At 38.6% G+C, this 14,851-nt stretch overlaps 1 protein-coding gene across 3 annotated transcripts in view; it reads right to left on the bottom strand.

Moving 5' to 3' along the window:
• Positions 1-14,851, bottom strand: part of POGLUT1 (protein O-glucosyltransferase 1) — a 43,902-nt gene that overhangs the window by 22,783 nt on the left and 6,268 nt on the right. For 2 of the 3 annotated variants that reach the window (XM_027867013.1, XM_027867017.1), the window contains exon 2: positions 517-607. In XM_027867013.1, coding sequence (XP_027722814.1) covers positions 517-607 — 91 coding nt within the window. Of the gene's footprint in view, positions 1-516; positions 608-2,227; positions 2,605-14,851 lie in introns of those variants that run through there. The other variant, XM_027867024.1, reaches the window with a different exon arrangement.

Below are 14,851 nucleotides of genomic sequence, written 5' to 3'. Positions count from 1 at the left end.
AATACAGTCTTCCTGTTTTAAATCTTTTGAAAGATACTTGCCTAAGAGTGGATAAAAGGATGCTAAGTGCCCAAATACTGAGAAGTTCCCTATCCTACTATCCCTATACTACTAGGTATTAAGTTCTAGATTCAGAGTATTTGGATTTAAGAGTCAGAAGACCTGGATTTAAATATGGGTTCTGCCACTTACTAGCTATGTCACCTTGGGCAAATGACTTAAACCCTTGGGCCTGGGTTTCCACATTTGTAAAAATAAGGGGGTTGAAACAGATAATTTCTAAGATCCACACTAATAATAAATACCAAATGAAAACAAGACACTCATTTTTGAGGCTTGTCTAGCACTTTATTAAAAGTTACCTGAAAAGACATTCTGATCTCCATTTATGGATTCTAAATCTCCAAAGAGATTAAGCTCGGAACATATGTATGACCTATTCATGAAACATCACAACCAATATTTGGGCAAGGAACAAAATCTGCCAGGCAATAAGCAGCATGAAAGAAAACTCACCTAAGGTGACAGCTGCAGTTTTCCCTTGGACATGGCTGGTAGTTCTCTACAGACTTGTTAATTTGTTCAATGAATCCCTTCCACTTTGGGCCTAAAGAAGGAAAGTCAAAGCTAGATGAACAATAACAGTAATAATAATGTAGTGCTTTAAGGTTTGCAAAGTGCTTTACAGAAGTTATTCTCATCTAGTTTTCGTATCAACCCTGGGAGGTAGGTACTATTACAATCTTCATTTTACAGATGACAGAAGTTAAGTGTTTTCCCTACCCTATAGCCTTCTAGACTCAGCTCAAGTCCCACCTTCTCCATGAGGCCTTTCTCTGCCTCTCACAGGTTATCCCTCCCTCCTGTGAGCTACGGAAATATGATCCAACACTTAGTTATTTATCGTACAATATTGTCTTCTATTTCCTGTGTTCCACTCTTGTCTATTAAACTAGATTAGAAGCTCCAGGAAAGCAAGGAAGGTTGCTTAATATTGCTCTAGTGTCACATAGCTAGTGAGAGGCTGGATTTGAACTCGGGTGTATCAGAATCCAAGTCCAGCACTCTGTCCACTGCCCAGTTACCACCCTGCTAACTAACGCAACTGCACAGAGGTGAGGGATAGCCAAAACATGTAGGGTTGGGATTTAGAATCCAGGAACCCTGGTTCAAATCCCACCCTTTATCTGTGTGATCTTGGGCAAATCATTTAACTTCTCTCATTCTCTGATTTCTTATCTATGAAGTGAAAGCCTTGAACTAGATGACTCTAAGACCCTTTCCAGCTCTAAATTTATGAGCCTATAAATATTTAGCTGGGTAGGGAAGGTAGGAGGAAAGATTCTTCACTATTGTTATGCATCATTTTCCTCCAGCAATTCCACAGGTCCTAAATGTCTCCATTCGCCAGAAAAACATCAAGCCTTCTCATCTCACACACGCCCTCTCATTCTCGTTTTCACACTGAATCACAGAACCACAGACATTTATTCAAACTCCTACCAGCCTTTAACGCTTCTTTCCCTTTGCCCTCTGTTCTCAAAATCCTTTGAATAAAAACATCAACTAAGCCTCAAGCGTTTGGATGCTTGTCTCAACGCGCCTAGCTTAGCGGCCCCCGACAGATCCAAGGCCGAGGAGAGCACAGCAGCAAGGCCACGAGCGTTTGGGGTCCCGGGGTAACCAATCTGCTCATCTCACCCGGGGGTCCTGGGCACTGGGGAGTTCGTTACCCTTTCCGTGGACCCTACAGCTCCCAAGCACTACCCCAGCCCACACGGAACCACATTTCACACCGGCTCCTTTGCTTTCTGCGCTCCTTTGGTCACACTCATTCTATGACCCTCCCCCCAGTGAAGTGCTCGGGGAGGCAGGCTGACCCAGGGACTGGCAGGGGGTCAGCGCTGGGCTCCGGCTCTGCTGCCCGCTCGCTGTGCGACGGACCAAGTCCCGTCATGTCCGTGGGGCACCGACCACTCAAAAAGAGAGGGGGAAACCAGGTGACTTCAGACGCCCTTCCCAGCTCTAACGATCGGTGACTCCGGGACTGCGCTGCCCCAGCCCCGGACCCCGCCCCTCGGCCCCAGCCTGGCCGCCAGCTCCCTGCCCGCAGCCCCCGCAGCCTCCAGCCCCGGTGCAGAAAGAGATGGAGGCGGGAAACAGCTGGGACCCTCCTCCTCACGCCGAACCCGGCCAGGCGAGCACGGAGCTCCCCCGGGGCGCTCACCTGAGTCCTGCCTGGTCCGCGTCGCCGGGAGCAGCACCATCAGCACCCGCAACAGCCACCACGAGGGCGGCCGCGGCGCCATCGGAGAGAGCCCCCTACCCCTCCCGTGGCCCAGGCGGAAGCGCTGCCCCGTACAAAGATGGCGGCGGGGGGCCGGCCCAGGTGGGGCTGCGTTCTGCCCGCACAGAGATGGGGACCAGGGGGCTTCCTCTGGAGCCCCGAGTTTGTGGACTGGTGGAGGACTATTCGGTTGCTGAGTTTTGGGTCCCCCCCGCCCTTCCAGCTGGCTCGTGGGGGATGTAGACAATCGCGATTCCACCCAGAAGTAACTGATTAACTGGGCACATCTGGGCTCGCTCCTCCGAGCTCCCCTCCAGTGCTACGAAGCTGACAAGGGAGCTAAAGACGCTGGAGACCTAGCAGTTTGCAAAGCCAGGAGGAATGAGCATATGCAGCTTCCCTCTAGCCATCTCTGACCACCTCCACCCCCACTGCCACAAGTGCACGTGCATGCATTCAGCTTCCCTACTGTTGGCATCACCATACTTCCCAACCTCTTAGGGTCACAACTCTAGAGTTATCCTTGACTCTCCCCTCTGCGTCAACCTCCATATTAATTAATCACCATTTATTAAGCATGTACTATGTGCTCGGCATTGTACTAGATATTGGGGACAAAAAGACAATGAAACCTCCCTGACCTAAAGTTTACACACAGGGAGAAACAACATGTGCACATGTGAATAAATGAATGGATGAATAAATAAATATACACACAAAGTAAAAACAAGGTAATTTTGATGAAGAAGGAGGCTGATAATAATAATCTAATAGGTCTCACAGTGGATGGACTGTTGGGCCTAGAGTTAGGAAGGCATTTTTTATTTCGTCTGGCCTCAGACGCTTACTAGATCAACCTTGTTTGCTTCAGTTTCCTCATTGGTAAAATGAGCTGGAGAAGGAAATGGCAAACCACTCCAGTATTTTTGCCAAGAAAACCTCAAATGAAGTCAGAAAGATTAGGGCACAACTGAACAACAATTTTTTTTTTAATAATGGTTTAAGGTTTGCAAAGCACTTTACAAATAGTATCTCATTTGTAAATACTATAGTATTTACAAATAGTATACAATAGTATCAACGCGCCTAGCTTAGCGGCCCCCGACAGATCCATGGCCGAGGAGAGCACAGCAGCAAGGCCACGAGCGTTTGGGGTCCCGGGGTAACCAATCTGCTCATCTCACCCGGGGGTCCTGGGCACTGGGGAGTTCGTTACCCTTTCCGTGGACCCTACAGCTCCCAAGCACTACCCCAGCCCACACGGAACCACGTTTCACACCGGCTCCTTTGCTTTCTGCGCTCCTTTGGTCACACTCATTCTATGACCCTCCCCCCAGTGAAGTGCTCGGGGAGGCAGGCTGACCCAGGGACTGGCAGGGGGTCAGCGCTGGGCTCCGGCTCTGCTGCCCGCTCGCTGTGCGACGGACCAAGTCCCGTCATGTCCGTGGGGCACCGACCACTCAAAAAGAGAGGGGGAAACCAGGTGACTTCAGACGCCCCTCCCAGCTCTAACGATCGGTTACTTATAGTATACTTACTTATAGTAAGTATACTATAGTATTGATACTATACCGGAGATACAAATAGTATCTTTACAAATAGTATCTCAATAGTATCTTCACAAGAAACCTGGGAGATGGGTTCTATTATTATCCCCATTTTCCTGAAGCAGCCAGTAGTTAAGTGACTTGCCCAGGATCACACAACTGCTAAATGTCTGAGGCTTGAGTTGAAGTCAGGTCTTCTTGAGTCCAAGTTTATCCCTCTAATCCACTGTGTCACCTACCTATCTCAGCAGGTAAGGGAGAAAGTAATTCACAAAAGGCTTCACTAGCAAGTAGCACTTGAGTCTCAAAGGAAGGCAGGGACTCTAGGAGCTAAGGAGGAAATACTTTTCAGGCATTGGGTACCTGGGCATAGTTACTCTCCTCTCTGCTCTCCATATAGACCCACAAGAGGGAAATAGAATGTTCTGTACTTAGAACAGTTTACCTGGAATGTGTGTTTAAGTATGGTGCAGTAAGCCTGGAAAGATAGGCTACAGCTAGGTTATGAAGGACTTTGAATAACAAAGAATTGTGGATTTTATCCTAGAGGGAATAGAGCCTCTGGAACTTTTTAAGGAGGCCTGTGCCTTGATCAGGCTTTCACTTTAGTAATATCACTTTGGCTGATGTATTGAGAATATATTGGAGACCAGAGAGACTGATTAAGACTAATTAGGATGCTATTTCAATAGTTTAAGTTAAAGGTACTGAAGCTTTGAACTAGAGGTGTTTCTCGGTGCTCATCAAATGTATTCCATTGCCCTGAGGATTTTCTGTCATTTTAATTCCTGAGATCATATTTTCTATAATCCATAAGAATAAAGCATGACTGACAGAATTTTGGTGATAAAGAGATAGGCTTTAGCAATGGTCAACACTTTGGGATCATTGAAAGGACTGCAGTTTCCCAAATGCAACCAATTTTGATTTCTTTCTCTTACTCAAATCAAGGATCAGGGCATTCACCTGTGGTGCTAATTAAATGTACTGATGGATTAATTTAATGAGCTGCCTATCCAGGTGCATGTCCTAAGCTGAGTGAATTTTTCCTCTACTTTATTTTTCTAGTACTGGTGGTTAGACCTATCTCTTTAGAATTCTTGTAGATTTTCAGTGAGGAGTTTTTGTAGTGTTCTAGGGCCTGATAAAATTAGTATGATGCCACTTTCATTTAGAAGAATATGGAACCTTACCAATAGGAAATCAATTTTCTTTGAACCAAAGCATCTCCCATGAGACCAGTAAATACTTTTCACAAAGATACCTTTCCCTACTTAACACATCAAATAATGCCTGTACTCAGTGGGTCAAAATTAACTCTATACTATTATTTTGTTGATTGTCTACACTTAAAAGTGTTGGAGAAAATGTTAATAATGCATGTTAAACTTAAAAGTGTGCTGTATGTACACTTTCCTCCAAGAGAAACAGTTGTTAAATATTAACCAGCACACCACTGTGTATAATCTTAACATATATGAGAAACACCTTTTTTTGAAGAGCCTTATGCTATATTTTGTTCCAAGTAAAAATCTTTATTGAACTCAGTAAATGATAAAAACAGCATGGTGCTACATTCTCAACACTTCTCAGTTATGTGATCATAAAAATGTGATCTACTGTTAAAAAACATAATACCTATAAAAGCCTATCTGTTCTCTTCTCATGTTTATGCTGAGAAAATCCTTGTTGCATGCATAAACCATTCACGTAAAGATTTTCTAGTTTTATAAAGCAACCCCTTGATAGACTTATGAGATAGCACGAAATCTGAAAATTAATTTTGGTAGCATGTGTGGTGTGTGGAAGATGAAATGACTGAGGAAATCAAAGTTGTAAGCTTTAGAGCATATCAATTTTATTATGCAATATATACCAATTGCTTACATGCAATTGCAATATATGCAAATCGGGACTAGAACCCTTCCTCTTTAGGGCTGGACCCCAAACACAGGGGAAGACAGATTTTTATACATTAAAAACAATTAATCAAAGAAGACCAATTAATTAAAAGGAAACTATAACATTAGGAAATCTGATTTCTAATTGGATGAAACATTAGGGACTTTCCAAGTTGGGAGGTGGAGAGTGAACCAATGCAATTCCCTGAAATCAGAAAAAGAGGTGTGCCACTCCCCAAAATGTCTGTAAACAATCAAGTGAACATGGAAACAATAATCGATTAATCAGAATGAAGCCAGTTTTCAGAGAAGACATATGAATTGCTTGAGATGTACAATTGTGAGAAAACTCCTTTCATCAATAGATGGATCTGACTAGGTTTCTGGTCAGTATTACCTAGGTACTTGTTTAAGGGTGTCTAAACAGCAGGGAGAGGTGATCCAGTTTCCAAGCCATGCAGGATTAGGTTCAAGCAATGCAATAAAGTTTTCTCCCAATTTCCACAACTGAATAAAGTTTTCTCAAAAGACAGAAGTTGGACTAGACCCATAATTGAATAGAAAGGAAACTGAGCTAGCTCTAAAATTGAGTCACAAGATGGAGTCACAATTAACCACTTGCGGTCCTAATCCCCTAAATTTTCCCTCTTTGATATATGGGGGAAGTGGGCAAGCCAGCAAGGACAGCAAGTAGTTTTGGGAATCGAGTGAACCACATTGACCCTATCTTGTGACTCAATTCCGGAACTAGCTTAGTTTCTATTCAATTATATGTCTAGTTCAACTTCTTTCTTACAAAAAAACTTTATTCAATTGTGGGAACTGGGAGAAAATCTTATTGCATTGTTTGAACCTAGCCCTGCGTGGCGAGGGGCCTCCTCTCCCTGCTATTTAGAAACCTTTAACCAAGGACCTAGGAGGTTATGCTGATCAGATACTCAGTCAGATCCAAAGAACGATACAAGGAATTTACTCACAATTGTACATCTCAAACAACCCATGTGTCTTATCTGAAAACTGGCCCCATTCTGATCAATCAGTTATTGTTTTCATGTTCCCTTGATTATTTACAGATACTAGAAATCAGATTACCTAATATTGTTTCCTTAATTGGCCTTATTTTTAATGTATAAAAGTCTGTCACTCCTGATATTTGAGGTCCAGCCCTAAGCTGAGGAAAGGGTCTGGTCTCGATTTTTTGGGCAATAGGCATGCCTTGCTTAATAAATTGATATGCTCTGAAGATTGAACCTTTGTTTTCCTCAGTCATTTCATCTTTCACATGCCACATGTGGTCATTTTTATTATGGACCTAACATGAATATTCCTCCAATTATCTGTCTTTCTTTATTTCACTAAAGTTTTTTGTAATTGTTGATAGGTTAATTTCCAAATATTTTATGAATTTTACAGTTATTTTGAATGAAATGTGTTTGTTATTCCCTTCTGGTTTTTATATTACTTTACTGAAATGCTAATGATTTTTATGGATTTATTTCACATCTTACCTACTCTGCTAAACGTAAAAGTAATCTCGATTAGATCTTTTAGCTGATTTCCTGAAGCTTTCTAAATGTATCTCCTTCATGTCTCCTTAAATTAGGCAAAATCTGAGTCTCCTCTTAACTGATGCCTGTGCCTTTATTTCTCTTGTCTTATTGCACTACTGCTTTTATCTTCTGAAGTAAGGCAAATAACAGTAAAGCAAAGGGAGAAGATTCCAACATTTCTCCATTGAAAATAATGTTTTATATATATATATACACACATATATGCTTTTTAAAATACATATATTTATATATGCTTTAAAAAAAAACTCTGAGGTTAACCCATGTTGATGCTTTTTAGTTTAGTTCTCTTTTAGCATAAATGAGTGCTGTATTTTCAAAGGTTTTCTTCTGTGCACTATAATCTTATGTTTTCTGTTGTTTAGATCAGTGGTATCAAACTCAAATAGAAATGGGGGCCACAAGTCCACACACAAAGATCCCTATAGGCTGCATAGTGACTTAGTTTTAAAATGTAATATAACCTATGTTTTATTGTGTTTTTATTTTGTTAATATTTCGCAGTTACATATTAATTTGCTTCCCTCCTCACAGGTCACATGATTGATACCTCTGGTTTAGATGATTGTGTAAATTTTTATCCTAATGTTGTACCACCCTTTTTTTCTGGCATAAATTCAACTCAGTCATATTCATTCTGAAACATCTTATATTGCTGTAGTATCTTTGCTATGATATTATTTAGTTTTTGCATCAATATCCATTAATGAGATTGATCCATAATTCTTGATCTCTGATTTGTCCCTTCATGGTTTGAGTAGTAGGACTGTATTTGTCTTATGATAGATTTGGTAAAGTGTTATCTTTCCCAATTAATTGAAAATAATGTTTTTTTTTATCATGGGTAGTAACTTGTATCTAAATATTTTATATAATTTACTTGTAAATCTGTCTGAAGCAGGGTCATGCCTCCACCCTCACTCCCTTTGGTAGTTCATTTATGGCTTGTTCACTTTCTTTTTTTATTATTGGATTATTTAGGATCTCAATTTTATGGTTTGTTCATTCTGGCATTTTACGTCTTTTGTAGACAGTTATACATTTTCTTTAGATTTTCAGGTTTTCTAGAATATGAAGTATATGTACTAGTATCTAATAATCTCTTATTTTCTCTCTATTGTGAATTCACATATTTCTTTATTTTAGTCAAGAATCTCAAGGTAAATAATGAAAGTAGAAACGGCATTTCTAGATCCCAAACTATATTATAAAGCAGTAACAATTATAACTCTTGTGGTCTTTAATGAATAAAAAAGTATATTAGTGGGAAAGAATGGATGACCAAAAGCCTGAAGCAACCCAGAACAATAGGGTAGTATTCAGTAAATTCAAGAACATAATCTACTAGGGGAAGGACTCTATATTTGATAAGAGCTGCTTAGAAAAATAGAAAGCATTTACATAGAATTAGGTTTACATTAGCATTTTATATCATATACCACAATATATTCCAAATGCATACATGACTTAAGTATTTTTAAAAAATACATTGTTCAGAAAAATGAGAAGAAAATGGGATGTGCTTTTTGCAACAATAACTGGAGGGAGGAATTCTTAACCTAATAAGGCAGAGAGGTGGACATAAAAGATCTGTGCTTTAAAGCCTCAGTGGAAGTGCAAATGTGGAATCTTTTTCCACCAGGACCAATAACTGGTTTATGACTTAGATAAATCTGAGAGAGTTACCTGAGACACATAGAGGTTAAATGACTTGTTCAGGATAAGTTACTCTCCAAGGTGAGATTTGAATGCTGGTCTTTTCAGCTTTAAGCCTGGAATATTATCTACTATATAATGCTTCCACTTAAAGAAAAGAGACAATTTTGATAAAAGAAAAATTTTTAAACTTTTACATGAAAAAAATCAATTGAGCTAGAATAAGGGATAAAATGTGAGGCTAGGGAAAAAAAACTTTATGTCAAATGTTTCTGAAAAAATCACATATCCAGGATATACAAGACCAAGTGTCATTCCCCAACAGACAAATAATCAAAGGTGATGAACAAACAGTTCAAAGGAAGAATTATAGACTATTAACAACCATTTGAAAGATTGCTCCAAATCAACAAAATGAAAATGAAAACAACACTTGAGATTTCACCTCACAACCAATCAACTGGTAAAAATTACAAGAGATGGAAATAAAATTATTGTTGGAAGAGTACAGAAAGACAAGCACAGTCATACATCACTGGTATAGCTAAGAACTGGTCCAATAGTTTTGAATTATTCAAGAAAAATGACTATACTATTCATATCTTTTGATCCAGAAATCCTACCATTGAACATATACCCTAAGGAGGTCAAAGACAGAAGGAAAGGCCATACACATACCAAAACTAGGCACAGCAACACTTTTAGGGAGTAGCAAAGAACTGGAAATAAAGTGGGTGTCCATTGACTAGTAAAATGGCTGAGCAACTTGAACTGGCTGAACTATAATAGAATATCATGTAATTGTAAGAAATGATGAATTCTTTAGAATTCAGAAAAACATAGGAAGATGAATACAGAATGAAACAAATAGAAGCAAGGAAACAATATACACAATAAGTATAATGATGTAAAACAAAAAAAAAACACACCAAAAAACTGAATCAAGTGCCGTTGAACTTTCTTCTTATTCTCTGCTAAAACCTCTTGAATCTGGCTTCTGACTTTATCACTTAATTGAAAATGTTCTCTCCCAAATCATCATTGAGGTCTTGTTAAATCCAGCAGCATCTTCATAATCCCTATTATTATTCTCTGTATCAGTTAACACAATTGGCAACACTCTCCTTCTGGCTTCTGAGTTTGTAAGATAATTGCTCTTTTTTGGTTTTCTTCCTACCTAACCACTCCTTCTGAATCACCTTTGCTGGATCATCACCAATGTCACAGCCATTTACTTGTAATCGTACCACCAGGCTCTGTTCTCTCCTTTATACTCTCTCACATTGCAATTTCATCAGTTTCCATGGTTTAATCATCATCTCTATGCAGTTGACTTCTAAATCTATACATCCAACCCTAATCTCATCTCATTCTTTAGTTCTAGTCCTACATCACAAACTACTTAATGGACATTTTAAATTGGATGTTCCACAGGCTTCTCAAACTAAACATGTCATCCAAAACAGAACTTATCTTCTCCCTCCAAAAACAACAGTAACAACAAAACAAACCTCCTTACCTCTTCTGAATTTCCCTATTATTTCAAGGGTGCCACTATACTTCGGTTACCCAAATTCATAACCTTGGTTTCCTAATTTCATTCAGCCCAAATATTCGATTAGTTGCCAATTCTTGTCACTTCTACTCCACATCTCTCATACATTCCCTTCCTTCCCCCCCACGCTGTATATATCCTAATTCAAACCTGCATTACCTGTCAACAGGAATACTGTAACAGCTTCCTATTTGGTCTCCCTACATCATTTCTCCCTACTCAATCCATCCTCCATTCTGCCACCAACATAATTTTCTTAAAGCGTAATTCTAACCATCTCACCACCCTACCCAACAAATTTCAGTGGCTCTAGGATCTTATATAAATTCCCGTTTGACATTTAAATCTCTTTACAAGCTGACCCAGCCACTAGTATCCTTCCTTCATGAAACTACCTTGTATTCATTTTACAGATATTCTGTATCTACTCATATGTACATATACATATATATACATATACACATGTACATATACACGTGTACATATACATGTATGTGTGTGTATATACATATATATGTGTATATATGTATATATAGTCTCCCCTGAGAGAATGCAAGGCCTCTGAGAGCCAGGATTGTTTTACTTGTGTTTTTGTATCCCTAATGATGAACCTTATTCTTCATCTGTAAAATGAACTGGAGAAGGAAATGGCAAACCACTCCATTTATCTTTGCCAAGAGAATCCCAAATAGGGTCACGAAGAATTGTACACAACTGAAACAAATGAGTAACAGCAATAAAAATGATTAGCACAGTACCTGGCTCATTGCAGGTATTTGAAAATGCTTATTGATCAATAATTTCCAATTTTTATCCTGGAAAAGAGATTAAGTAATGCACCACTCTTCTTTCTCTGTCATGGGGAACTATGTGGGTTGAATGTTGCATATGTTGTTAGAAGAATAGTGTCCAAGAAGTTCACTGTATCCATTATTTGTTTTTGTTATAAGGGAAGGCTCACTAGGGTGTTCCTCTCTCAGTGTGTCCTACTACTTCAGCTTGGCTGGATATGAACTGTTTTCAAAAGTAGAATTGTAGACTATCAACAATTATGTGAAAAAATTGCTAACAATAAGGAGAAATACAGATTAGAACACCTCTGGGTATTTTATTCCACACCCATGATAATGGCAAAGATAATTTTTGTGGGGGTCCAGATCTATGATTTCTTTGGTATTTTGGTCCAAGTCTTTATCAATCAAATTTGGTAAATCTTCTGTAACTTTTATTAAGGAGTTATCTGGGGGCACAGAGAGATTAAATGATTAGCTGATAGTCACAAAGTCACTGTATGTCAGAACCAGGACTTTAACCCAAATCTCTCTAACTGCAAGGCCTCTTAGTAAAAGTGATAAGATGAACAGTCATTATTATTTTTTTTTTTTGCTTTTTGGTGAGGCAATCTGGGTTTAGTGACTTGCCCAGTGTCACACAGCTAGTAGGTGTCAAGTGTCCAAGGCCAGATTTGAACTCAGGTCCTCCTGACTCCAAGGCCAGAGTTCTATTCATTATACCATCTAGCTGCCCCAGGAATAGTCATTATTGGAGGACAGATATAGGCACACTAATGTACTGCTACTGGAGTTATGTATTGTCCAATCACTCCTGAAAACAATTTAGAACCCTGCAAGAAAGGTCATTAAACTACTGACCCTTTGACCCCAAGTATCCTACTAATGAGTATACACCTGCAAGAAAGCAAAGACAGAAGAAAGGCTCCATATATATATATAACAAAACTTCAAAGCAGTACCTTTTGTGGTAGCAACTGGAAACAAGTAGGTACCCATTGATTGGGGAATAGCTAAACATAAATAGTATGTGAATGTAATGTATATTATACTGAAAGAAATGATAAATATCAAAAATTAAGAGAAACACAGGAAAACCTAATGAACTAATACAAAATGAAGTAGAACTAGTCATGGTTATGACACATATGACTAATGTAGCCATGTAACAATAAATATATACATATATGACTAATGTTAACCAAAAAGAGCACTAAAAGGAGGCGAAACATAAAACTAGAATGACTAATCTTGTTCCCAGGTAACAGACAGGAAACAAACTTCCATCCTTTCAGTAGAATGGCGGTGGACTATAGATGTAGTTATGGCATTAATTAGTTTTACTTAACTATTTTTGTTGCAAAGCAGGTCTCAATAAAGGAGTATGACTAATGTAAAAATAAATGGAATAAAACTTTTTCTAAATAACAATTTTGTAGAGATGAGAAAATAGGAATATATGTTAATAGTTGCTAATGTTTGTGATTACTGGAGCTTGGAGAGTTTGGGGTATGTAAGTAAAGGGTTCTTAGCCACCCTTGTGTTTACAGAATAAGAACATTTTCAGACTCAATACAGAGTACCACGACTTCATTTAGTAAGTGATGTGAGCTATATTTTGTTCAGAAAGCCCTGACTATGAACATGCACATGTCTTGCAGGTCTACAAGTTAAGAAGAGGCCCCAGGAAAGTCACAACCAAGGTGATGTGTTTCCCCTTCTGGAAACTGAGGGGAATCTGTTCAGCAAGAAACAATTTCATCAGGGATGGGGATGTTTAGTCCAATTGACTCTGGTGGTTTCTCTTTTTCTGGTGGAATTCTTTTCTACCTTTACAGACACAGGGCTCTAATATATCAGCCTCATTACTCTTGCTTTAAACCACTGAAATTTTGGCATTTAAAATAAAACTTCCTCCCCTTGGATAAAGAGAAGTACACAGAATCATTCCTGAGACAGAGATATGCAATAGTTCTATTTATTTGCAGATCTCTCCACTTAACTTAGCTGTTAGAACATGAAAATGTACAAAAGTCAAAGGTAACACTGTATATACCTTTTCTAAAATGTAACATGGGTAGCAATTACATAGCAATCTTTCTTCAAGGCAAGGACTTAAAAGCATTCTTTTTCTTTTTGTTTTGTCTGTGTTCCCTATCTTGGATAAACATATTTGTTTCCTTTTCTGTTCCTGTGAAGATTTTTTTTTTTAATCCCTATCACTGTTTCTCACAAAGCCCTTTTTCATGGTTCTCTTGATTAATTCAGTTGAATGCATAGTATATTACAGGATTTCTACTTTCCTTCTTTTCCATATAAAAAAGACAGCTGTCAACAAAGAATAATTTCAGGGTTGCTATGTATCTATTCCCATAAGTTGTTTATGAAAAGGAAAGGAAGACCCTGTAGAGAACATCTTGTCAGATCTTTTTCCTATAAACAGGACAACCTTTTCCTTCTGGTCCTGGTCTCTAGACTTAAAAAATCCCCTCTCATACACTATACCCATATACTCTTATGCCCCAGTGTGCTAAATTCACCTAAGAGTTTTTTTGGGAAAAAAAAATTATTCTCAACTTAAACACCAAAAAAGAAAGCACTTCCACATATAAAGCAGAATACGAAGAGAAGATTCTATATGAAATCAAGAATCATTACATACCCTTGCTTTAAAAAAGAAAGTATATATAAATCTATGTTACTTTTAAAACTGCCCTATCGGTGCTTCTTCTGAATTTCCTTCTGTTCTCTTCTGTGAATTTAGAAAAATATTAAAATGGCTCCTTGTTTTGCATTACTATTGCTAAGCCTCCCTCATCCCAATTCTCCATCCCAATTAAAAACCTAAAGAAACAAAAAAAACCTTTGTAACAAATATGCAAAATCAAGCAAAATGAATCCACAGAGTGGCCACATTTAAAAGAATGTATGTCTTTTTTTGCAATTTGTATTTATCAACCCTCGGTCAAAAGTTGAGTAGTATACTTCATCAGCATTCCTGGAGAAATGGTTGGTTATTGCAATGATTAAAATTCTTACAACTTTCACAGCTACTATTTTCCAAGAGTGGTAGAAGATCTCTCCTAACCACCACTATCCAACAATCACTGGTTTGTAAGCCATGGGAAATGAGAACCATTTTTTGAAATCACTTAGGGGCCAATAGCCAACTGATAACAAAAAGGGATTAAGTGCCACTTTTTGGTGCTTGAGTTGATATGTGGCACTGACACCTTTTTTTCTTAGGAGGTGTGGCTGGGTATTTGCAAGATTGAACAGAGATTTCCCCAGATTTTCAGGACTTCATTCTCAGGTTTTTCTTGCTACTTTTATCATTCACAGTTTTTCTAATCTTCATTTTGTATCTGTAAGATGGATAAATGACATATATTTGTTTCTAGATGACAGAGGTAGAATTGAGGTAGTTACCTGAGGCAATATAGTAAAATATAAGACAATGTTCACTTAAGTTTTATATTTACCCTCCTAATCAACAGTTTCTTCACCAGTTTAGAACCATCCTTGATTCTTCTGTCTCTCACCTTC

The sequence above is a fragment of the Vombatus ursinus genome, unplaced genomic scaffold (assembly GCF_900497805.2).
Source record: "Vombatus ursinus unplaced genomic scaffold, bare-nosed wombat genome assembly UNPS02001419.1, whole genome shotgun sequence".
Taxonomy (NCBI): Eukaryota; Metazoa; Chordata; class Mammalia; order Diprotodontia; family Vombatidae; genus Vombatus; species Vombatus ursinus.
Note: the sequence above shows the minus strand (reverse complement) of the source record. Positions and strands in the feature narration are given on the sequence as shown.